Genomic DNA, 24,988 nt, shown 5'->3' with positions numbered 1-24,988 from the left:
AAACTTGGTACTACAGCTGGTATACTAAATCAATCGTTCATTTAACTAGATATCTAAGCGGTTTGACCAGCGTTAGCGACCGCCCGGGTCGAAGTAGCAGTCTTCACCACAGTAACATCACCTTGGCCTTGGTCTTGGCCCTGGTCTTGGCCCTGGCCCTGGTCACCTTGGATGCCCTGGCCACCCTGGTCGTCCTGGCCTGGGAAACCAGAGTCTGGAGCACCAGAAGGAGAACCAGCTCCAGGAGCACCAGAAGGAGAACCAGCTCCAGGAGCATCTGGAGCCTGAGAGATACCGGCGCCAGGAGCCTGGGATGGAGAACCAGGAGCAGCAGATGGACCAGCACCTGGAGCACCTGGAGCAGCAGATGGAGTCACAGTGCTGTTACCCGGGAACGAAGAAAATGGAGCAGCAGATGGAGCACCAGGAGCTGGAGCCTGGGAAGGAGCCTGTGGAGGGAAAGCCTGGGAAGCGTTTGGCACGCCAGGAGCTTGAGAAGCACCAGGAACTCCAGGAGCCTGAGAGGGAGCGCCAGGGCCACCTGGGGCCTGGGAGGGAGCTTCAGGAGCATCTTGTCCGTTTTGTGGAGCACCTGGGGCGCCTGGGGCCTCAGAGGCTTGAGGTGGAGCATTTGGAGAGCCCTGGTTCTGAGAAGCCTGTGGAGCCTGTGGAGCCTGAGAAGCACCTCCACCTGGAGCACCACCTGGAGCACCACCTTGGACGCCAGGAGCAGTATCCTGAGTTGGAGAGCCCACCAAAGATGTCTGTAAAGTGGTTGGAGCGTTCTGAGGAACAGTCAAGGCGTTGGTGAGCGACAAGGACACAGAGAGCAAAGTGAAGAAGGAAAGCATTGTATGAATTTGTAGAATGAGTTTTTGGATGAAGATATGGAAAAGAAGAGGACTTTGAGCAGGTATTTATATTGATTTGGATGCTAGAAACCTCGGAGAACGGCGCCCTGGTCTAGGTCGTCACAGCCTTCGATGTTTCCAGTGGTTGCAAAAGCCCCAAATAGCTGGCTGGTGCCGATGTTGATCCAGGAACCTGAGAGGGACGAAGCAGGGGAAGAAGGTAGACACCTAAAGAAAGAGATTTATAGAAAGAGAAAGGCAGGTTTGTCGAGATTTGATTATAAACCAAGTCTTAGAAGTATCAACTTACCATCTCAGTACCATCTCTCATTTCTTCAACTGTCCAACTAAGTCTACCCCTGCGTGAAATCATCGTTTGACGAGAGGCGGTGACGAAACCGTGCGTAAGACTTGGCAGATTTGCAGCTATTCAAGGTTTCGTTAGAGATTGATCTAGAAACTGGCCCAACCATAATCTGATAAAACCGTGTTTCTGGTTGTGAGAGCAAGGCTTAGGCACATTGCATTAAACGGTTTTCCAAATACCGATCGGAGACCGGCGTGATGGCAGAAGGGAATGAAGAAAGTGAAGGTAGTCTTGGTTTTTCTTTGCCCAGTTTCAGGTTATTCTTGGTTGAGAACTTGTGGATTCTTGGGTGTGCTGGCTGTGTCATAGCCACTACGGAAGGAACATACGCGAGTAAGAGGTAGGCTTTTGGGTTGGTGCCTGGAAGGTTTCAGATCTGACAGAATGGCAGTACTCACAGCCGAAAAAAAGAAAAGTAGGCGTGTCATAAGGTTTCTAGATCGGGCGTAAATGGGATTGGTAGTGAGGTTGGTGTTTGTGGTAAGCCAGGCTGGCTGGCTGGAAGACCACAGGCACGAGTGGAAGGGGTGGAGGATGATCTAGAAGGAAATGGGTGGAGGTGGGAGAAGGGAAGGCAAGGATGGAGGTTGAATGTGTTTTGAGATCTGTTGAGTATTCTGTTACTTAGTATTCGTGATGAAGAAGGAAGTACGAGGAAAGGACCAGTCTACCAGTCCAGCTACTGAACTAAACCGAGCAATTGCTGAAAAATGGGCAAACTTGAGTGCTGCAAGAAAAGCTTCTTGTGGATGGCTGACGGGAAGTGTTTCCGAGGAACACAAGAAGGCTGTGGACAGTTATGGTGCTGGTAAGACAGAGGGAAGTGGGAAGTGAACGACGAGGCAATTAAAAGACACAAGTGAAAGGCACTGGAGAGAGGAATATCCAAAGAGCAATCAAAGGCTTTTCACTGAGTAGCTGTTTGGGAATTAGAGTCTACTTGGCATACCAAAGAGTGTGGATTGAGGTTCCTTGATTTGAGAAGGAAGGAGGATGAAAAACGGTCCCAAGGACGAAGAAAGAATAAAGAAGGCCAACGAGACGCTTCTGATGGAAACTGGATATTCATTTAAATGTATCCTTGGGAAAATAACCCTATTCTTGGTCCTACCAGTACACTCTTACCAGGAAGTTATCCTTTGAAACACAGACTTCAAAAGAAGCACCACTCCCTTCACTGGTCATCCAAAGAACCACCAAAACCCCCGAAACACCTTCCCGTACCCGGTCAAAACTTCCTGTTCCGTTAGCAACCACAAGCTCGACTGCCTATCCACCAATTCACCAATCCACCATCCACTTCCTCCATTACTCACATTCCTTTTTCCAACAATGATTTCTCCGTACCACCCAACAATGACGCTTTGTGGACTCGGACCGAAGACCGAAAGAAAGATCCCGTTTCAAAAGAAATCCCTTCTTCAAGAACCGTCCAACTCTCCAGCCCTCCAGCCGTTCACCGTTCACCGTCTAACCTCGTTCCGAACCCGAACCATCTTCAGAGAACGTCATCAAATTTAGACCTTTCCACATTTGCCACCTCAAAACCCCGAAAAATCTACCTCCTCATTCAGTACCTTCAAAAAGTATTGTTCATGGCCTGGTCCTTTCCCTCTCCTTGAAGTATCACAGCATATGGTGGTTACTCTGGAAGAACCACAGCTTGCCAACAATAAACACCTAGAAGGAGGTGTTCGGCTTCCGGAACTTATCCAAACCGTAACTAAGACCCCTGCTTACAAACATTTTGACATTTGTAGCCATTGCCTTTTGACATTTGCAGCCATTTTTTTCGGGAGTAGCCGTATGGAGGCAGTGTTCCCGAGAATAAGGCCTATCTATGGTACGGCCGTGGAAGTGCGAGATCGGAGGGTTTTTGTTTATTTTTGCAGGGGCTGATTTCTTGGGGGTTCGCTTAGACGGAGGAAGTTTGGATTGTGACGTTTCTGATGTTTTAGATATCGATTTTGTACGGATTAATTTGCAGCCGTTTAAGAAAATTCGGAACGGGAGATTCGGCTGAATGAGGTTCGGAAGACGGAGAAATGGCGTTAATGCAAGGGAGGGTACTGTGTGCAGGACGAACTCGATTTTGACAGCTTTTTGCCGATTCTACGCAGGCACGACACATCTCCTAAAGCACTGAATCCCGTTGGTTTTCCATCTTCCAGGGGGACTTTCCAAAAACTAATTAGTTCACCGTGTAGCGGAGAATTTACCTCGTCTACAGCCCGTTTTCCGAATTTCTACCGTGTCTCTATGCCCTCCTGTATTCTCCGTACCACTTACGCCTTTACGAATGCACGTCAGTAGTAGCCTTGCCACTGCAGATTTTGCAACATATATAAAGTCAGACAAATCCACATCAAAAAAAATTCCCCATCCCCACTAACAATGACAGACTCCCAGATCGACAGACAAGTCTCGCCAGTGGCCGAGGAAAGACGCAAAAAGTTCATAGAATCAGATGCTGGTGACGGTACAACCAGAGAAGAACAGTACCTTCTGGGTGCAAAATTGATTCTTTGTATCTTTTCGATCTTTTTCTGTTTATTCCTTTTCGCCTTGGACCAGACCATTGTGGCGACGCTTTTGACCGAGGTGGGAAACAAGTTCAATGCTTTTGACCGGATTGGCTGGCTCACTTCGGGGTTTTTGATTTCCATGGCTGCCCTTGTGGCTGTTTGGGGTAAGCTTTCACTTATTTTCGGTAGAAAACTGACGATGATAGTTGCCATTGTGCTTTTCGAAGCTGGCTCGTTGATGTGTGCTTTGGCTGATAACATGGATGTGCTTATTGGAGGCAGAGTGTTGGCTGGTGTTGGTGGAGGTGGAATCCAGACCATGACGTTTATTATCATTACTGAGATTTTGCCTATCCAGAAAAGACCACTTGGAATGGCGCTTTTGGGCTGTGTGTTTGCTGTGGCTTCTGTTTTGGGTCCCCTTATTGGCGGTGCTTTCACGTCTCATGTTTCGTGGAGATGGTGTTTCTATATTAATTTGCCAGTCGGTGGAGCTGCTGGTGTGCTTTTCATCTACTGCTTCAACCCGCCAAAAACCAAGGGTAACTGGAAAGAAAAAATCTTGATGATTGATTATATTGGCGTGGTGCTTATGACTGCAGGGTTTGTGGTTTTGCTTATGGCACTTACGCTTGCCTCAGGAAACGAGTATGAATGGGATTCGGGTGCTGTGATTGCATGTTTTGTCGTTGGAGGCGTTACTTTTATTGCCTTTTGCGTGTGGAACTTCATCTACTCAAAACACCCACTTCTTCCATGGGAAGTGGTCAAGGTTATCCAGGTTTCCGCTGCTGCTTTCAGTATGTTCGGCACGTTTGCGTATTTTATGGCTGGCGTGCTTTACATCTCCATTTACTTCCAGGTTGTTCATAACGCCAGTGCCTGGGAGTCGGGTGTTCACCTTTTGCCCATGATCATCAGTACTGTGATCACCTCCATCGCCCTGGGCATTCTCATCAAGAAAACCCGCCACATCAAGCCATTTGCTATCCTTGGCGCTGCCATGGGCATGGTAGGATGTGGCATTATTACGCTTTTGGACGTTGACTCGTCCAATGCCAATAAAATTGGACTCCTCATTCCTCTCGGCATTGGAGTCGGGTTTCAAATGCAACTGTCCATTTTGGGCGCCCAGGTTGCAGCACCGAAATCACCGGGTTCCACCATCATGGCTACGACGTTGGTCAATGTCTGCAGAACGTTTGGAGGTGCTTTGGCTGGTGCTTTGGCTGATGCCGTGTATAGTGCCGCCTTGACCAACCATATGAAGAAGACCTTGCCTGAACAAGGATCAGAAGTTGCAAAAGAACTCAGTGGGGTCAATTTGGAGTCACTTATTACTTCTACAACCCTTTTGGGCGACCTCAGTCCTTCTGCTAGGGCATACGTCAAGAGTGAAGTGATGAATGCTATTAGAGATACGTTCTACATGGCGCTTGGCTTCTCTGCAATTGCCATGATCTTTACTGTCTTCCAGACCAACCGCAGGTTGCCAGATGTGGATTTGGCGGAGAATCAACAAGAGATCAAGGAAAAGGATGCACCTGAGGTGAGCGAAGAGAGTCTGAAGGAGCATTCAGATGAAGCCAGCGGCTCAGGCGAGGTGGATGAGGAAATTAGGAGTCAGAGAAGTTAGGAAAAACTGTGAGGCGATGGAGAAAAATTCTCCATTTGGATATACGAGATGAGGACGAGGACGAGGCCGAGGACGATGCCTTCGGGATTCATAGACTCGGGTATTTTGTTCGGTTAATTAAGATTATTTTTCGTTTATTGCCTTGCTGCCGTTCCGGATTAATGCACCAACCAGTCCAATTGGCCAACCGGGGGAAAGGAGCGGATTAATGTTGCTCATACGGCGAGCCGCTTTACGGTGAAACATCGTAAACTTTGTATATAGAATTAAGAAAAATTCACTCAAGACAGGAAGAAGCCGTAGTTTGCTGGAGAAACCCAGACCGAATTGGGTACTGTTTCGGCGAAACCGCCTCAAGCACGCATGCTGTGGCGTGAGACACGCATGATGGTTTATCCGCACAGGAAAAACCCCCCGACAAAATTTTTTTGGGCCCTAATTTTCGACATTACAGGGTCTGGCTTGTCGATTCGTATATTTAGAAGGCCCTGGCTCGGCCAATGGAAGCCTCCACTCGAGGCGTTATCTGACAATAAAATGTAACATTGGTCGGCGAGAGGCTTATATAGAGCCGTGAGGGGCCGAACAAATGGTTTATCCGCCAGAACGCCTTATTTTGTGTTTTGTATGTATACGGACTGCATATAGGCCGGTGCGACTTTGTTCGCGTACGGGTGTAGACGTGCCTTTTCATGCACGGGGTGACATTTCTAGCAAGCGCCAGTGCCACTTACTATGGGCTGCCGTGCGATGCCCCACATCCTTGGAAGCCAACTGGGGAAATCTGGAGGGGCGTTTTAGATGGACTTATTTGGTTCCCACGGCTGATTGGGAAGATCTGTTGGTGCAAAGCGGCCTATATACAGTACCGCGTTATACTGCTTTTCTGGAGAATTTTCAGTGCACATGTCGCGACATTGGCTGTCATAGTTAACCCGGCCCAGCGGGTCAACCTGACCATAAAATCCAATCCTCTCTACCAAAACCTCGCCTCGCCATCATTGCTAACCACGTCTCGACGCGATATAAGCGGCGTCTGTGGGGTACGTGCTGCGGGAAATGTTAAAGTGCCGCGGGGCTGTTTAGCCGTAAATTGTCCGTAAACAGAGCTTACATGGCGTCTACCCCATGTTTGCATGCACGACATGCATAGAACGAGGCTTGACGACATTTTGGGTGCTAAAATTGTCCCTGGGACTTGTTGTCCACCAGCATCAAGGCCTAATCTTCTGGTAAAGCCTCCTACTGGGTGGTTCCAAAAAATTGGTATAAATATCCCCCAGTCCCCGTCTTTGTCTCCCTTTTTTCCCCCATCTTTTTCCTCCACTGTCTTTTCCATCATGGGTCTCGAAGACAACAAGTTCGTCCAGCGTTTCATCAATGTGGGTGAAAAGAAAGCTGGTTCCACCACCATGGGTATAGTGGTTGGTGTGTTCGCTGCCTTTGGTGGTGTTTTATACGGTTACGACACGGGTACCATTAACGGTATCATGGCTATGGACTATGTCAAGAAGACGTTCCCTTCGAATGGCGAAGAGTTTACTGCCTCTGAGACTTCCTTGATTGTGTCCATCTTGTCGGTGGGTACTTTCTTTGGCTCGCTTGCTGCTCCTTTCTTTAGTGACACTTTGGGTAGAAAGTGGTGTTTGATTTTGTCTTCGTTGATTGTGTTCAACTTGGGTGTTATCTTGCAGACTGCTGCTACTGACATTCCATTGCTTTGCGCCGGTAGAGCTATTGCTGGAGCTGGTGTGGGTTTGATCTCGTCGACGATTCCGCTTTACCAGTCTGAGGCTGCTCCAAAGTGGATCAGAGGCGCCATTGTGTCTTGTTACCAGTGGGCCATTACTATTGGTATCTTTTTGGCAGCTGTGTTCAACCAGGCTTCTCACGCTAGAAACGACTCTGGCTCTTACAGAATTCCAATTGCTCTCCAGTTCCTCTGGGCGTTGATTTTGGGTATTGGTATGTTCTTCTTGCCAGAGACTCCTCGTTTCTACGTTTCCAAGGAGAGAGAGGATAAGGCCATGGAGGCTCTTTCCAAGCTCAGAAAGCTTCCTACCGACCACCCAGACTTGATTGAAGAGTACAACGATATCAAAGCCGCCTACGAGTTTGAGAAGGAGTACGGTAAGTCTTCTTGGGGCCAGGTCTTGTCCAGCAAGAACCACCAGCGTAAGCGTTTGGCTACTGGTGTTTTGTGTCAGGCTTTCCAGCAGTTGACTGGTGTGAATTTCATTTTCTACTTTGGTACCAACTTCTTTAACGACGCTGGTGTTGACGGTTTCGTTACCACTTTGGCTACCAACATTGTCAATGTCGGTGCTACCGTTCCAGGTATTCTTTTGATGGAAGTTGCCGGTAGAAGAAACATCTTGCTTGGTGGTGCTGCCGGTATGTCTATTTCCCAGCTTATTGTGGCCATTGTGGGCGTTGCTGCTTCGTCAGACTCTTCCAAGAAGGTGCTTGTGGCCTTCTCGTGTATTTTCATTGCCTTCTTTGCTGCCACTTGGGGTCCTTGTGCCTGGGTGGTCATTGGCGAGTTGTTCCCATTGAGAACCAGAGCCAAGTCGGTTGCTCTTTGTACCGCTTCCAACTGGTTGTGGAACTGGGGTATTGCCTACGCTACGCCTTACATGGTCGACAAGGATAAGGGTAACTTGGGAACCAATGTGTTCTTCATCTGGGGAGGATGCAACTTCTTGTGTTTCTTCTTTGCCTGGTACTCCATCTACGAAACCAAGGGTCTTTCTTTGGAACAGATCGACGAGTTGTACGAGAAGGTGCCCCACGCCTGGAGATCTCGTGGCTTCATTCCTTCCGAACACGCTTTCAGAGAAACCGTCCATGTGGACACCAGAAGCGATACCAAGGCGGAAGCCATTTCCATCGAGGAGGTCAGCGTCTAGCTGGCTGGACAATAATGCTAACGAGTGTACGATTTAGGTAATAGTTACATGACTAAGATTAAACCAGTGTAAACGTAGATAGAGTTTAGGGCTCCAGGCTTAGTTTGGTCTAGTTTCGTAAGACGTATATTCGTTATAGTATTAAGCAAACATTAAGGTAGGGCTTAGACGGCCATACTGGCGTCCTTCTCTGGTTCAGAGGCAGAAGAGGAATGGCGGTATCCAGCGTCTTCGGCATGCTCTGTGGCTGCCTTGTCGTCGATTTCGCCTGGCAAAATAGGCACTCTGGGGACGTACGAGGCACTCTTCCAGGCTGGAATCTTTTCGGTCCAGATCTGGTCGATTTCTTCCAAACGCTTACCCTTGGTTTCTGGGAAGAAGAAGAACACATGGAAGAACATGGCCACGCAGCACGAAGCGTAGATAATGTATGTTCTCCAGCTGATGTTGGCAAAAGAGGGAGGCGTGAACATGGCAATGGCAAAGTTAAAGATCCAGTTCGAAGCCGTAGCCAAAGCAGCTCCTCTTTGTCTGGAGACAGAGTCTCCCCACATTTCAGAACAGTAAACCCAAATAACCACACCCCAGGAAACGGCAAAGGAGCAGACAAAGAGGTAGCACGACGCAATGACACCGTTTGCAGCCAGTTTCTGGTCGTCTGGGATACGAATGGTGACAGATTCCGAACCTGAGTCTGGATATGGAACCGAGTAGTCTCCCAAAATACCAGCAACGGCAAATTGCCACGTAGCCATCATGGCGGCGCCTCCAAGCAACAAAGGCCTTCTTCCGATCTTATCCATCAAGAACAAGGCCACCACAGTGCATCCAAAGTTAAGCACATACTGGATGGACGAGGAAATCAAGTTAGTGTTACCAGAAATACCTGCCATCTCAAACACATAAACGATATAGTACATCATAACGTTCATACCGGTCATTTGCTGCCAGATCTGGGCAAACACAGCAACAAACGTTCTGGGGAGGTACTTCTTCGAGAACAAGTTAGCGAACGTGAATCCCTTGACGTTTTCCTCCACAATCAACTGGTCCTTGATTTCAGAGATTTCAATCATCACGTCTGGGTCTTCACGGTTACCTCTGGCGTTGATATCGGCGACAATCTGCTCTGCGTCGTCCCAGTAGCCTTGTTTAGCAAGCCATCTTGGAGACTCTGGAATGAAGAACAAGCCAAAGAACAAAATCAAGCCTGGCACGATTTGAATAGCCCAAGCAATTCTGAAAGACGCCACGCCGTCAATGTGTGAGCAGCCAAAGCAAATATAGAACATCACCAAAATACCCAAAGTCACACTGGTCTGGAACATACCGCCAATAAACCCTCTGACCTTTCTAGGCGACAATTCCGAACCGTAAACAGGCGCCACGGAAGAACCAAAGCCAATGCCAGCACCTGAAATAAAACGCCCAATAATCAATTGAGCTCTGTTCTGAGAAGAAGACTGAATGGCAGCACCAATCATCCACAACAAGGAACATATCATCAACGAGGCCCTACGACCAAAAGGTTCTGAAATAAACGAAGTGGTCATGGCGCCAAAAAACGAACCCAAAGACATGGAAGCAGTAATGAAACCTTGCATGTCAGAGCCCGGATGGTCAAAGAAACGAAGGTAGGCCTTCTGGCCCAAGAACGCAGACATGGACGAAATGTCAAAGCCAAACATCAAGCCTGAAATACACGAAATACAAGCAATAAAGTAGATGTTGGTGATTTTGGGGCCTCGATCGAGGAAACGTCTGAAGGCCAAAGCTGGCTTGACCATACGGTCTTCGTACGCAGAAAAACGCATAGTTAGAGATGTAGTTGCAAAAGAGGGTTGTTGATACCAGGGAGAGGGAGCGTATTTATACTAAAAGCTTCTCCACTGGAAATGCCCAGACAATGGAAACCCGTGTAGCGGCTCTGTTGCCGTGGCTGACCGAGAATAGCTTCGTAACGGTTGGGCAGCCAAGACACGGTTAGGTCTGTGGAGAAGCCTTGTGGGCTGACATATAATGGCTGCAAATGGAAAGTGACGTACGGCCCCAAGAGAAGCACAAAGCAGGAGAAGGCCTGGGATTGGTGGGAGGGCAAAGCCTGTTTCTGGATAAGGATCCAGGGATGGTTTTGCAAGGCTTGCAGAAGGTTAAAGAGAATGTACAAAGGTGGAGAAGAAGATCGAAACCCGAAATGAGGAAGATGGTGGGGGGCCGAGAGAGGTTCCGGATAAACCAGCCCCGGCGGGCCGAGACAGATTAGAGGAAAGAGAAAGAGAGAGAAAGTAGAGATTTGGTTGTTCTTGGGGTGGAGTCCAAGAAACATCGGTTCTTGGGGCTTGCTTAAGACAATGGACATAAGGTGGATGGCTGGGCAGGCTGGGCCATTGAAAGCCCAGTTATTCCGTAAACGCCAATCCCAGGAAGAACTGGGAACTAAGAAGTGGGAATTGTTTGTTCGTGGCAGTTGGAGGTTCCAGTGGTTCTTGTGTTTGCAGTTACGTTGGCAGCCAAGACCTGACTCGGATAAACCAGAAGCGAGGCACCTGGCACCGAAGGTGTCTGGTGTCGAGGGTTGTTAAACAAGGAGTTCCCACGAAGCCAAACACGTCCAAGTATCAAAAAGTGCCAAACAGGTCTAAACAAGACCTGCCTTTCCATTCACTGCCTCCAGCCACTTATCACCACACAAAGCCCCAAACCTCTCCAATTGTAACCTCCTCTCCACTTGAACCACCAAAACACAACCATTGCAACATAGTACCACCTTTTGGTGACCTACCTAGCCCTACTGGGCAGCTCGGTACGTTCTTCCAGTTGCCGTGATTGCCGGATTACAGTATTGTTTTCCCGAACCCCTCTACTTAGCGAAGAGTCACTCTTTGAACGCCCCCCACTGGTATTTCCGATACGGCACTTCCAAACCAGCGAATAACACCTGACAAGGGATATATCCTTATTGGTTTACCACGGAATTGGGCCAATTAGCACCCGCCACAGACAAGTCTCCAGTTTATCCATTTGCAGCCAGCCGCCGCGCGACATTTTATGCTCGCAGGATCCTTACTTTCCTGGGCTTAACACAAACCACAAATTAACCAAATATAGGTAAATTGGGTTGGCCAGACAAGTCAGAAGGGTTCGTTTAGTCTGGTTATTCTCCGAAGAAAAGCCGAAATGTCGTGGATATTTCCCCTCATGCTCTTACAAGCCCCCCACAGTATTTTCCTGTCGATGACCTCACGGCTGCAGTTCCCCTCGTCTGGGGTGCACCACTGCAGGGCTCACAATGCATCAAGCTGCCTGGTGAATTGTTCCGGTACAGCTCTAGATTGTCTTTCTTTGTAGACATGGATATGGGAGGAACGATTCTTTTGTGGGAAATACGAGGTGGGCGGGAGACGTGTGGGAGGGCTAAGGTTGGTGGGCAGCTTGAAATTCCCGCTCGAAACGGGCCAGGGCGAGCCACACGGGACATTTCACGGAATAACTTAGAAGAGTGGAGTTGGAAATTGCTAAAATGGATGAATCCAGAGCTGTTTGGGTTAAGAGCCAGCTGGAGACGGGCTGCTGGGCGGGTGTTCTAGAAGTTAGAACAAAGAACGGTGGGAGTTTGAAGTTTAAGTGGGTTTGGGCGAATTAAGCTTTCTTCGCTGCCTTGAATGGGCTCTTTATTACAGGTTATTCTTGTCTATATAATGGGAGGGTGGTGAAGAAAGGTGAAACACGTCTTGGTAGGTCAAGGAATGTGAATTGTTCTATGGGTGATCTTTGGAGGATTATTCAGATCAGCATTCTCTGGCTATCGCGTTCCAGTGGCTTGGAGTACGTTCTGGAAGCTTGATTTTGGGTTTTGAGTTATATTTACGGTTGGTGGGAGTGTCAGGCTTTTAAGTATAGGCCGTTTTAGTCGGCCGTGTGCGTTGGTTCCAGAAAAGTATCCTGTGACATTGGATAGTCTCCTGGATTAGTCTTTACAAGAAGGTGAAAGCTGTTCTTTGATTGGATGGAGAGTTGGGAGAATTTAGGCTCGTATTTGGAGAATTCGTGTTTGGAGGCTTTGCCTGGTATGTGTCAGAACGATTGTTATACATGTTTCATATGGCACCGAATGGAGATAAGAGCAGAAGCAGTACATCTATAAGTGTCCCCAGGCATATTCAGTTGTACAAAAAGGCTCATCGAAACCTCTTAACAGCACCTTTTGACGCTTTATGTTATAATATACTCCCAGTACTCAATGACCTTCTAAGTCCAGCCTCACCACGTTCTCACCACTAATAACCATACCGTTCCACCAAGAAACCACCAACCTTCCAACTCCAACACTCTCCCAGCCATTCTCCAACCCTTCCCAATCCTTCCCAACCTCTCCCTTTTCCTCCCACTACCTCTTCCCTTTAACTACCTCTATGTAGCCTTTGAAACAGCCTCACCCTGCCAAATCCCTACTAACTCCCCACATGTCCCTTTTTCTCCAGCCAAAAACAACCTCCACCGAAACCTCCCCAATTCAACCCCAAATCAACCCTCCTACCTTCCACCCCGCCTCTACGATCCTCCTTTTGTTATCGTTCCATCTCGTCTTATCAGCCCAGTACTGCACACAAGACCCCTAATATCAACACGAGCATTATCACCTTCCATCTAATTACACCTCCTACTGCTTCCCAATGCTCCCCTTCGTCTTCTACCTAATATGGGCTCTCGTTGCTATATTCCCCTCCCACGTGATATCCAAACCAACTTCAACCTCTCTGCTACCGCCTGAACCGTCTCCTTCATCTATAATAGACTATTTGTCTTCCGAGGTTCAATATTCATACTTTCTTAGGCATCTCCAGCGGAACGGGTTGATTCCTGCGGTGAACGAACTACAAAACGTGACGCTTTTTGCTCCTGTGAACCTGGCGTTTGTGGACGATGAGGTGCTTCGAAACGATACCAGGGAGAACCTCTTGCGGTACTTTGCAGACCAGAAACTACGCATTGGGTACTTGGATACTCGGGATCTTGTGGCTGACTCGAAGTATGTTTTGAGGGAGAGTCATGGCCGTAATATCACGTTCCCGTTGAAGTTGACCGCAGATCTTGAACAGCAGCAGTACTATGTTAATGACGTTGCTCAGGTTGTGGAGTTTGATTTCTACGCCAAACACCAGCATTCGTTCGTTCAGGCGATCGACCAGCTACTCCCGCTCCAGCCAAGCATATGTGAGCTTTTGTTGGACGGAAGTACGGATTATATTAATGGGCATAAGATGAGCTTTGTGAAGGGTCTTTTTCAGCTGGTCTTCTTGCATCCAAAGGTCCATGGCCCGGGATGTGTGGACTTTTTGGGAAACACATCTACGATTCTTCTACCGCTGGATGCTTTGGTGGAACAGTCGCTTCTGGAGGCGGAAATCCGCTACTATACGTCCTTACACAGAGTTCTCATGGATAGACATCTAGATACGTCGAGAGATGCCATCAATGAGATTTCCGCTGACATTCTGGAAATGCTCAGGGCATGGCTTATACCAGAACTTGTGGATGGAGTCAACGGAACGCATCCGGTGGTTGATTCTACGGGTAAGAAAAAGAAGAAGAAACCGAAGAAGCCCGTTGTGCAGCCTCCCAAGTACGACATTGCCCTTGATGACGAAACAAACCAGATTATCGTCAATGGTATTATTGCATCTTCCCTCAACTCGACGGGTCTTACTGCCAGAGACGGAATTGTTCATATTTTCGATGCGGAGAGTAATGATCCCGAGAGTTCCTTCTTCACAGCATTGAATTTCACCATTCCAGCTCTTGTACCGCACAAGGTACTCTACTCATTGCATTATTCACAGTTTGTGAACGAACTTAATTTTAGAAAGCTTGGTAAGCTCATAAATGGAAAGACCACCAACCAGACCATTCTATTGGATGTGGCTGATCGTGACGATTTTCAGGATGACGATGAATTGGCCATTGCAGGTTTCAGCAACAAACAGAATGCTCTTTACAAGTTCATGGAGGGTCAGTTGGATACCGTCCAGGATTTACAGTCCACTCAAAGGTACCAACGTCTTTTGACATCCAAGCTCTGCCTGAACAAACGTATCGGTCTGTGTTTCAAGGTCAAGGTAACCGGCAGCTCCCATGAAGGAAAGATAATCACCACTTTTAATAATGATATCCGTGCATACGGCGATCCTTACAGAGCTGTTGGAAACACCACCATTTATATTGGAGACAAGACGCTTTCGCCGCCTTCGTCTCTCAAGCATACATTGGCAGAACTTCTCACAGACGGCGCTGTCAATGGAAGATTAGAACATATTGAGATTGATAAGGAGTTTTGCATGTGGACCTTGGAGCACTTAAGCACTCATGGGCTTAATGTGGTCAAGGATAATTATAAAGGCTACTCTGTCATTCTTCCGTGTGGTCACACTCTTTGGGAACCTTTCTCTGGTATGAAGGATAGTCCACAAGAAGTGTCCATTAAGAATCTCGGGCTTGTTTTAAGGTACTTGGAAGCACATCCAAAGAAGATGAAGGATGTACTCAAGGGTTTATTTATTGAGGATGTCATCTATTCGGATTTTGGCCTCGAAGACGATATCGAGACTTCCAGGATTGCTAAAACTCTCCGTGGAGATGTCTTGAATATCAGTGAGAGCTACAGAATGGGCGATTTTAACCACATGATCAAGTTAAACGATACCCCCCTTTCTGTGCCTCTCAATTCGGATGTTCTCTTCAGTCAGGGCGTGATTCATATCACCGATAAACTTATCTTACCTCAAGACTTTCACGTCTCTGTGCGTGATTTGCTTGAAACCACCGAGAATAAGAACAAGAAGTACTCTCTCGTGTCGCTCATCGAACAATTTCCAGAGATCAATCACGCGTTGGGCCTTGATAAGAAGAATGTGGCATCTAATTTTTCAATTCTAGCACCTAAGCCTGAGCTGCTTGAGTCAATGAACATTACTGCTGACTTCAGACGTCTTCCAGAGTTTCTTGCACTTCATTTGTTACGTAACGAAGACGCCTTAACGCTCAAGCGTTGTATTAACCAGCCATTTGAAACGAATCAAACATTCACAATCCAGACTAACCGCTCTGATGGTATTTTCAGTTGTCGCAAGAACCACGATAATGGCAAGACGTACTTGAAGTTGAAGCCCCAGGAACCTTCGTCCAGCCTTTCAGCATTTGGATACAACAAAGATAAAGAGATCAAGATCGTGACACATGGATGTACCTCTGCGGCCCAGAACGCCAGTTGTGTCTTCTTAATCGAGAAGCCTATCAACTTGGCCTGGTTTTCGAATGATGACGATTTCCTCCGTATTCACATTGGCTGGTTCAGCGTGGCGCTTGGTGTACTTTTCGGAATCCTTCTTCTTGGCATTCTTTTCACCACAATTGTCGTGTTCCTAGGCAACCGTCCTAGAAAGCAGCCTCCTAAACCACTCACCACGCCTAATGGTTTCCCCATGCCTCCAGGCTCTACGTTCATGAGAGTGACTTCAGACGAAGATACACAATTTGGAGGTTTTGACAACGGCTACGAAAGCGACGACGATCTCAACCGAAACGAAACAGCATCGCTTCTCCTGGCGTCTGGGCTCAGAAAGAAAGGTCGCCGCGGGTACGGCTCCATTCGAGAAGAACGCATGAGTTTGAGTCCAGGACACAAGCCGCAGGATATTCCACCTTCGGCGCCCCGAAGCATCAAAGCGACACGGCTGTCTTTAAAAAGAGACCGTAATTTACCGCCTCTTTAAGATGTCGTCTTGATGGTGTTGATAACGCTGCGACCTGTGTGTAGCCGCATCATCGTAACCAGTGGGGCACTAAAAGTCGCAAACTGGCAGACACTACTACTGTTCTTTAAAAAGTTTCAATTGCAACAAGGAAGAAATGTCGGAACCGGTGCCGTTGGATGCCCAAAGCGAGGCTTTGCGAGATGATGAGATGCAGCAAGATTTCGAGATAGACGAAGGTGCTCAGACAACCATTCAACCACCAGCTGGAGCCCCAGAACAGCAACAGCAACAGAAACAACAGTCTCCAGAGGAAAGGTTACAGCAAACGGAAAGAGAAGCCGATGCTCTTAATGAGATCAACACGCAAGCCAGTGCATCCATTCGGTCCAATGACCCAGAGAAAGCTGCTGAGCAGGCTGAGATTGATTCCAGATCTGTTTACATTGGTAATGTGGACTACGGCACGAACCCTGTGGAGTTGCAACAGTTCTTCGCTGACTGTGGAGTTGTGGAGCGTATAACCATTCAAACGAACAAGATCACTGGCCAGCCGAAGGGTTTTGCGTATGTGGAGTTTGAGACGCCTGAAGGTGCACACAAAGCCGTGGCAGTCCACGATGGGCACGATTTCCGTGGCAGAACGTTGAAGGTGAACTTGAAGAGAACAAATGTTCCAGGATTTTTTAGAGGCGGTGGACGTGGACGTGGACGTGGATTCCGCGGTAGAGGTTTCCATAGGGGCCGTGGACGTGGCTTCCGTGGCGGCGGTGGCTTCCGTGGCGGAAGATTCAACCCTTACTGAGTCTAAACAGACAGACTAGCTATCCAGGAGACTCGTGAGGGCGCAAATAGGACTACAAATACTGACACTGTCGCAGCCTGAGGGTCTCGAGGGTCCCGTCGGGTACGAGCGAGATTGACAACGATAATGATAGTGTAGGCGTAGAAGACGAGTAGAAGGAAGCCCTTCAAGAAGAAAAGCTGCTACTTCTACAAAAGTGAAAAAACCACCCAGGAAACACCTCATATCCAATAATTAAAAGCTAGACACCAATACCAAAGCTCTATCTCCAAAAACAACAAGAATACCAAACAATCCATATAAATAAGCATCTCTCAACCCCGTCCATCAATTTTCATTGCTCTGTTTGACCAAGTGGGAAACCTCACTAACCCCATCTTTAGCCAAACCGTTCACAACACCATCTATATTCTCCCTGGACATCTTCTGCTCAAACTTATACTTACATTCGGTCTCCTCGATCTCAATTTCAAGCCCCGTAATTGCCTTTTGCATGATTTTAAGGTACCCTTCTGGAGCATCAGATACCTTCCAAGGAACCTCCTTCCCGACTTCATTCTGGTTCGTGAAATTCACCAACTGCTGCCTAACAAAGTCAAAGTCGTCCACCACACGCAGCTTTCCGTAAACATGCAACGACGCAAAGTCCCATGTGGGCACAAACTTGTGTGTTCTCTCCTTCTCTGGGTAGTAAGACGGTGAAATATACGAATCTGGCGACTGGAAAATCACCAAAACGTGTTCGTTCGCCTGAAGCGAAGGCAACTGATGGTTCTTCTTCGCCAAATGCGCTTGCAAGTACCGTTTGCCTGTTTCCTTATCGGTGTGGAGGTAGAAAGGAATATGGTTAGCGATGATCCTGCCGTTTTCGAACGTCACCAACGTTCCAAGCGGGTGGTGCACAATAAGCAGTTCCTTCTGGTCCCATTTATCCTCGTTATAGTGTTTAGGAATGTACATTTTGAGTTGTTGAGTTGTTGAGTTGTTGAATAGATAAAAAAAGAAGAAGGGTGGTTGCAAAAGGCCTTCTTTATATGCGCTATCTCTCGCGCTATCTCGCATGAGTCAGCTGCCCAATTGGGACCAGTGTATTTGCAAAAAGGTACGATATGAGGTGATGTGGCGGTGGGCGGTGGGCGATGGAGGGTGGACTTTCCAAATTGGGACGTAAAGGCGTGGCAGGTAGATTTGGTGATTTGGTGGTTGGAAGGTTTGGAAGGTTTGATTGGTGGATTGGGGGAACTGTGGGGGACCGTTTCGCAGCCAAAAGTGGTGCTGACTAAGAAAGGGCTGGTGTTAATGGTTTGTTCTTATTTTTTTTTTTTTTTTTGTTCTGGGGATCGTGATGACAAAGGGATGGCAGAGTTGGTGGTTTTAACTATTTGCTGGTGCTTTTCGTGGATTTGATTGGCGGGTTGGGGTGGATCTGACTGCGTGGGCTGATCAGAGTCAGAGTTGGTTAGTAAGTGGGCCCTGGCTGGATGGAGGCAGGGAAGAAAGTAAACATGGGCTAACCGATGGAAATACGAAACTTTATTTGCCCCTCTGAAACGGTGGACAGGGGGTGGACGAAGAGGCAGAAGGTGGTGGTGGGCTGGAGAGTAGAGATGGCCAATTGGTGGACTACAATTGGCAGTGTAGAAGTGGTGCTTTCTCATTTGTACTCAATTGCAAGTATTGGGAGTATTTGACTGGTGAATTGGTATTAGAGAAAATAGGTTCCTGAATGTTGGAGGTGGAGGCTTCAGTCTGTTACCGCTGACATATTGAAGAAGATAGGGTAGGTTGTAGAATGGCTAGAGGCTTTCTGATTACAGTTTGCCTGAATCTGTCAGGCTTGGCTTCCTAATTGAATTGATTAGATTTCAAAAGAGAATTCTGAGTCACGGCTTGTTTAAGGCTGAACGGAAGCTTTGTAAGCCTGCTGACCAATGCAAGCGCAATGGTTATACTGGAGCACGTTGGGCAAAAGTCAACAATGAAAGGGTAATTTAAATTATTCCATTGAGTGAAATTAGTAGGAAAGGAAGGAATCCGTTTGGTTGGAATTTAGAGAGTGATTGGAATTGAAGGGAAAGATAGGTGAATAGATAGTATGGATATATGGTGTACTTCAAGAGCTACACTGTAGCTATCAAAACAATGGCCTAACTGATCCAAGAAAAAGATATTTAGGGCATTATCTCAATGTTAAAACTGTCAATTACCTCAAATCATCCTCTGTAAGCTGTTATAATTAGTAGTTACAATATGGATAGCTCACTTAGATCTACCACTCTATCCAACCACCACTGCCAACGTCAATAAGTCTCCACTTCCACTAAATCCACTGAAAAACCAAACCAACATCCAAAACAGACCTCCATAAATCCATCCACAATTTCCCCTGACGCTCTCCTTCTCTCCACCTACCCAACCTGCTCCCCCACTTCTTCCTTCCTCTACCAATACCCCCCAAAGCCAACCAAGTACCACCAACCCACGCCAATTCATCCAAACCCACCCAAACTTCCCATTTCCCTTCCTCCATCCACCTCCATCCCAAAACACCTTATTTCTACTTTCCTCCACCTTTATCTGCTCCCCTAGCTGTTGTCCTCCCTCCACCTTATCTTATCTATGTGCGCACTAACGTCGACAACATTTGCAACCACAAGCAATGGTCAAAGTCTTGGTCACAGGAGCCTCTGGCTTCATTGCACAGCATATAGTGAAGCAGCTCATTGAGCAGAAATACACGGTTGTTGGAACGGTTCGTCTGGACGCCAAGGGAGAGAAGCTTGTGAAGAACTTGAGTGGAGGCCTGTTTTCATATGAGATAGTGAAAGATATCAGTGAACCCAATGCTTTCGATGGGGTGTTTGAGAAACATCAGGATTTGGATATTGTGCTTCATACGGCGTCGCCGTTCTTTTACGATACTACGGATCCAGAGAACGAGTTGGTGGTGCCTGCTATCAGAGGAACAGAAAGTGTGTTCAGAGGTATCCAGAAACAGGTTCAGGCTGGTAATAAGAGTATAAAGAGGGTCGTGGTGACGTCCAGTGACGCTGCTTTGTACTCTGCTGACGATGAACAGAATGGGAAGTTGACGTTTGATGAGTCTTCATGGAATGGTATTACGTATGAAGATGCTATTAAGGATCCAATCAGTGCGTACTATGGAGCCAAGACGTTTGCAGAGAAGAAGGCTTGGGAGATTGCAAAAGAAACAGATGGGTTTCCTGTGGTTGCTGCTGTTAATCCAGTGTACGTGTTTGGTCCTCAGGCGTTTGATAACGAAGCTGAGGGTAAATTGAACACGTCTAATGAGATGATTCGTGATCTTTTGAAGTTGAAGGAAGGTGACTCGTTTTCTAATGACGCAGGTGGGTTCATTGACGTCCGTGACGTTGCTCGTGCCCATTTATTGGCTTTCCAGAAGGAGGAGACCGCTGGAAAGAGACTTTTTATGGCCAATGGCAATTTCAGCGTGCAAATGATGCTTGATGCTGTGCATAAGAACTTCCCTGAGTTTGGTAGTTTGCCTAAGGGTACGCCAGGATCGGGAGAGAATGATATTTCGACGTTGGCGGTGAAGAATAACGAGAAAACAAGGCAGTTGCTTCTGTTTGAGTTTGTGCCTTTCGAGAAGGTTATCGTGGACGTTGTCAAGCAGATCCAGGCCAACCAGAAGGTTTAGGGGGGTGGTACATAGATAGATAAAATGATTTTGGTATTAAGTGGGGGAGTAGTGGCAGAGGACTGTATTTGAGGGTTTCTGGGAATGAAGTGGATGATTTACCCATTTGGATTGTAGAGGGGTATGTTATGTTGGTAAATAGTGTACTTTGGTGTTGGTGTTGGTTCTTTACGTTGTTGAGAAAGTAAAGGCAGTGATTTACCCTTAGCCAGCAAGCGATACTTCAAAGATCAGCCCAAAAATGAGTTCATAGATATCTTCTTCTTTCTTGGTTTTACTTGGCGTTCCCAATTTTTGTAGATATTCTATATTTCCATAACTTTCACAATTCTGACGAACATTACTCGAACTGAGCACTCTTCACAAACCACCTTGAACACTAAAATCCCAAACTTACATAAAAAGTAAGTTACCCAACATCCACCTAATTCCCTACATTCACAAATACGTTCCATCGGCCTTTTTGCTCCTCCTAGCCGATGCTGGAAGGGTTATGCTGGTTCTTCTAAATGTATGCGAACATGGAGTCCCGAACTCCCTCCATAAACGGTACCCCCAGAGATCCGACTAATGGAATCGTTCAAAATCGTTCAAGAAACCACCTGGAAGCTGTAAACCAGAAAAAAAAAAAAAGGAGACTTCCTCTTGACTACTTCCATTACCATACTGTCTACTTCCACCTACAACTCATCAAACACCCACCACTTCTTCCCATTCCCCTCCTTAAAGAACCACAGTTCCACTTTAAACCTCAAAACCCACTACCTCTTCAAACCAAGACAACCCTTAAAGACCAATTTTACCACCCATCTCCAACCATCTTCTCTGACTCCACCAGGCCTCTTTCTCTCCAAACCTCCAAACCTCCACCACCTTCCCTCTCCTTTCCATCCCGGTAAATCCAACCAATGTCAAGCTGCATAATTCAAAAAGTCATCCTGCCATCTCCCAAAAAAATAAAAAAATCTAAATAAACGCTTTTCCCTTTTTGTGCTACTTTTACGATTTCTCGATGGCGCACTGGCTGCAAAATCCTCACTTCGCACCTTACAGGTCCATTATTTTTTGACACCTTCGCTCGCGTCAAAATGCCTTTTAGCACCCACCACGGCAGGGAAAACCCAGCGTTCCAGCTCAAAAAACCACCAATATTTCTTCCCACACGTTGTTAGCCAATCAGATCCTGCCTTTTCTTTCTCGGAGCCGACCACGGAATACCTCTTTTTTCCTTTTCCACCCCGAGAATTCCCCACCTTCCGTTTGCCATCCCGAAACTCAAAACACATTCACCTCTACAGCCTCACATACCTCGCCTGGATAACAAACCATGCGGCTTTCCCTCTTTATCCAATCATATACTTCCCTTTTGTCATCATATCAAATTAGTAAGCACGTCTTTTGGAGACCCTCTTTTTGCCCCTGAAAATCTCTCTTTTACCCAATGGAGCTTTTGCCAAGGAAGCTTACGTAACATACTGGGTTTTTGGTATTTTTCACTACTAGGGATCCACATATTTTGCTTATCCACAGTGGAGGTGCCTGGACTTTTGTGGATGATAATGGTGTACGGGTGTGTCACCCTAGACGTTATCAATTTTTTTTTGGTAGAGGGAATGGAAAATCCCACTATATGCAGTACCCACACTGGGGCTCCGATCTCGGGGTTGTCCTAGCGACGCGCCAGCGGGGCGTGTTCGGGAATGTTGTCTATGGCATCGATATGTGAGGGCGACGGAGAAGTCATAGCAGTCAAAAACCACGTAAAAAGCTCGTGGATTGGACGTTTTAGAGAAATCGCTTACATTGGAGGAGCGGCCTATGTGCAGTACCACATATAAGCGGACCAATCACAACCATCCCATTTGTCAGCTCGCACTGACAGCTCCTACTTCCCGCGCCGCGGAGACACCCTGCGAGACACTATCTAAGGACAGGTTACGCTATATGCAGTACAGACAGCAGCCGTAAGCAGTTAAGGCAAAAAAAAAAAAAAAACCCAATGCCTAAGCTTGCTTCATATATAAGGCTTGCGCAACCCTCAAGTCTTGAAATCCACGTATTTTTGGCGTTTACGGCATTTAATCAAAAATCCCATAAATTTAATCGTTTGAAAGCATGTTGGTGCAAGCGAAAAACGCCGTCAGCAAGCTCTTCCAGCCAGACCAGTCAGACGAAGATTTGGCCAGAGCTGAAAGACTCTTGGAGAACAACCAGTCGCCTTACGGCGCCACACAGTCGTCAGACAGAGCACAAGAAGTGGCCAATGAGGAGGCAATCGGCAATGCCGTGAAGAACCATAACCACCTGGACGACGATGGAGAGCAGCAAAGCGGGCTTTTTTCCAGCTTTGACCCCAGAGTGATGAGTGATATCATTATTGGTCTTTCGGATGGATTGACCGTGCCATTTGCGTTGACTGCGGGGCTTTCATCGTTGGGTTCGTCTAAGATTGTTATTACTGGTGGTATGGCCGAATTGGTGTCGGGAGCCATTTCTATGGGTCTTGGTGGGTACTTGGCAGCCAAGTCGGAAGGCGACTACTATAAGTCTGAGGTGAAGAAGGAGAAGCTTGAGTTTTTCAAGAAACCCGAGCTTATCAACCAGGATGCCGCTGAAATCATGTTGGAGTTGGGCGCATCTGAAACCACCATCGCATCGTTCTTGAAGGACTTGGATCAGAGTCCCAAGAACCTCATTGACTTTGTCATTCGCTTTGGCAAGGGCTTGGAAGCTCCTGCGGAGGGCCGTGAATTCACTTCTGCTTTGACCATTGGTTCGGGCTACTTTTTCGGTGGCTTTGTGCCTTTGATCCCTTACTTCTTCACCAACGTGGTGAAGACTGGTCTCATTATATCTGTCATTGTCATGCTCATCACCTTGTTCATATTCGGTTACGTTAAAACCATTGTCTCCTTGGGTGAGGACTGCGGTTACCGCAGGAAGATCCTTGAAGGTCTCCAAATGGTGGCCATTGGCTCTGTGGCTGCTGGCGCCGCCTGGACCTTGGTTTACTTCATTGACAACTAAGAAAGTAAAAAAGTCTGGAGATCAATGCCGAAATGGGGGTTTTTAAATGCATCAGGTAATTCCGTGTCTCGCTATGCTTCCAGAGACACCTTGTATACTAGAATAATACCAGCGCTACGCTGAAAGACAACTAACAGCTGTAGTAGCGTACTTGCAAAGCCTTCATTGGCATGTAGCTTTTGATTTGTTGATGCAAAGCCACCATGGAAGGAATGTTCCTGGTTTATTTGATCTACCCATAATGAAGAAGTTTCATAGAAGAAGGAATGTTTAGAGCTGTTTGTCTACTGTAAGTGATCTACGTATGTCTCACTTGTTCATTGTCTTCGTATTGTCCCAGTTTTGTCACACTTTCGTCACTTCTTTGTCGAGTGCTTGTCAAAACGATTAGACATAAGATTAAAAGAAAGCAGTCAAAGATTAGCATGGCAATGAACGTGAAAGTCTTGAAATGGCCAATGTGGAGAGAACAAGCAAGTGAAGCAACACAAAAAGGGAAAGAAACCAAAAGTAGCACAAAGACATTCGGAAGGTTCAGAGGATGCCCAATGGGGAATGAGGAAGGAGGAAGGAGGGAACGGCGTAGAGGAGGTGAAGCGGAAAGGAGCAACCGGAGTGGAGATAGAAGGGAATAAAAGTTGGGCTGTTAAACCAAAGGTAGGTAACAAGTACCTGATGGAAGCCTTAGCTGGTACTTTGACAAGTAATAAGATACCACCAAAAAGTGATAATTAGGACGAATTAAGGTCTTTATTAAGGCCCAGAGTTCTCCTTTAAATCGATAAAACATGACTTTGCTTCTTTCTCTTCCAGGTGGATATCAGTGCTTCCCTTCTATAACTGTAAATGGCGAGCAGAAAGAACACACAAACGCCCAACCAGAGCCATGAACGACCCAAAAACCACCGGTATAGCATCAAAACGTAACCAATAACCCCCAACCCAAACCTCTGTAAATTATACCCTCCAGTTGTGTCTCCGTAAGCGGCCCGTTATGAACCTCATCAAGCATCCACCAACCGTCCAACCACCAAACCATAAACCTCAAAGGAGCCCTTTAGAACTCTACAAACACCTCTTTGATGTTCTAAAAAGTCCAACAACTCCCCTTTGTAACTTCTCTCTCTCCCTTCCATCTTCCTCCACATGATCTCTTCGTGAGTCACCCCATTTGCAGCCATTTCAAGCCACCACAGATGGATCCTCCCAGTTCCACCAAAAACCACCAAACAAAAGCCAAAAAAAAAAAAATAAAAAGATTATCAGTAGTCTCAAAACCACTAAAATCAACTCCCACTGTCCCCCTTTTTTCCTCCCTCTCCACCACCTCCCATTTCCATCCACTTGGTTTCTTCTCTAGCCGATCCTCAGCCCCACCCACACACAACTTTAAACCAACGATCCATCCATCACCAGCACTGTCCACCCCAAAAACCAA

The 24,988-nt window shown here is 47.0% G+C and overlaps 9 protein-coding genes across 9 annotated transcripts; 6 read left to right on the top strand and 3 right to left on the bottom strand. All coding sequences in view use genetic code 12, as the record gives it.

The window, feature by feature from the left end:
* Positions 1-53: 53 nt before the first annotated feature.
* Positions 54-851, bottom strand: CXQ85_005259 (uncharacterized protein; the record flags this gene model as incomplete). Its single annotated transcript, XM_025488858.1, has 1 exon — positions 54-851. One exon carries the CDS (start codon positions 849-851, stop codon positions 54-56), a length of 798 nt encoding a protein of 265 aa, XP_025343625.1.
* Positions 852-3,612: 2,761 nt separating this feature from the next.
* CXQ85_005258 (basic amino acid transporter) lies at positions 3,613-5,379 on the top strand (the record flags this gene model as incomplete). The annotated part of the gene is made up of 1 exon (XM_025488857.1): positions 3,613-5,379. The coding sequence occupies one exon, from the start codon at positions 3,613-3,615 to the stop codon at positions 5,377-5,379; it is 1,767 nt and encodes a 588-aa protein (XP_025343624.1).
* A 1,340-nt stretch (positions 5,380-6,719) lies between these two features.
* Positions 6,720-8,288, top strand: HGT12 (Hgt12p; the record flags this gene model as incomplete). Its single annotated transcript, XM_025488856.1, has 1 exon — positions 6,720-8,288. One exon carries the CDS (start codon positions 6,720-6,722, stop codon positions 8,286-8,288), a length of 1,569 nt encoding a protein of 522 aa, XP_025343623.1.
* A 164-nt stretch (positions 8,289-8,452) lies between these two features.
* On the bottom strand, positions 8,453-10,102 carry CXQ85_005256 (sugar porter family MFS transporter; the record flags this gene model as incomplete). Its single annotated transcript, XM_025488855.1, has 1 exon — positions 8,453-10,102. The coding sequence occupies one exon, from the start codon at positions 10,100-10,102 to the stop codon at positions 8,453-8,455; it is 1,650 nt and encodes a 549-aa protein (XP_025343622.1).
* A 2,859-nt stretch (positions 10,103-12,961) lies between these two features.
* CXQ85_005255 (uncharacterized protein) lies at positions 12,962-16,057 on the top strand (the record flags this gene model as incomplete). The annotated part of the gene is made up of 1 exon (XM_025488854.1): positions 12,962-16,057. One exon carries the CDS (start codon positions 12,962-12,964, stop codon positions 16,055-16,057), a length of 3,096 nt encoding a protein of 1,031 aa, XP_025343621.1.
* A 136-nt stretch (positions 16,058-16,193) lies between these two features.
* CXQ85_005254 (uncharacterized protein) lies at positions 16,194-16,841 on the top strand (the record flags this gene model as incomplete). Its single annotated transcript, XM_025488853.1, has 1 exon — positions 16,194-16,841. One exon carries the CDS (start codon positions 16,194-16,196, stop codon positions 16,839-16,841), a length of 648 nt encoding a protein of 215 aa, XP_025343620.1.
* Positions 16,842-17,168: 327 nt separating this feature from the next.
* On the bottom strand, positions 17,169-17,801 carry CXQ85_005253 (uncharacterized protein; the record flags this gene model as incomplete). The annotated part of the gene is made up of 1 exon (XM_025488852.1): positions 17,169-17,801. One exon carries the CDS (start codon positions 17,799-17,801, stop codon positions 17,169-17,171), a length of 633 nt encoding a protein of 210 aa, XP_025343619.1.
* Positions 17,802-19,500: 1,699 nt separating this feature from the next.
* Positions 19,501-20,523, top strand: GRP1 (Grp1p; the record flags this gene model as incomplete). The annotated part of the gene is made up of 1 exon (XM_025488851.1): positions 19,501-20,523. The coding sequence occupies one exon, from the start codon at positions 19,501-19,503 to the stop codon at positions 20,521-20,523; it is 1,023 nt and encodes a 340-aa protein (XP_025343618.1).
* Positions 20,524-22,638: 2,115 nt separating this feature from the next.
* On the top strand, positions 22,639-23,550 carry CCC1 (Ccc1p; the record flags this gene model as incomplete). Its single annotated transcript, XM_025488850.1, has 1 exon — positions 22,639-23,550. The coding sequence occupies one exon, from the start codon at positions 22,639-22,641 to the stop codon at positions 23,548-23,550; it is 912 nt and encodes a 303-aa protein (XP_025343617.1).
* Between the last annotated feature and the right edge of the window lie 1,438 nt (positions 23,551-24,988).

The sequence above is a fragment of the Candidozyma haemuli genome (genome assembly GCF_002926055.2).
Source record: "Candidozyma haemuli strain B11899 chromosome Unknown I_2014730914, whole genome shotgun sequence".
Taxonomy (NCBI): Eukaryota; Fungi; Ascomycota; class Pichiomycetes; order Serinales; family Metschnikowiaceae; genus Candidozyma; species Candidozyma haemuli.
The sequence above is the reverse complement of the archived record's forward strand: the minus strand, read 5'-3'. Positions and strand labels throughout refer to the sequence as shown.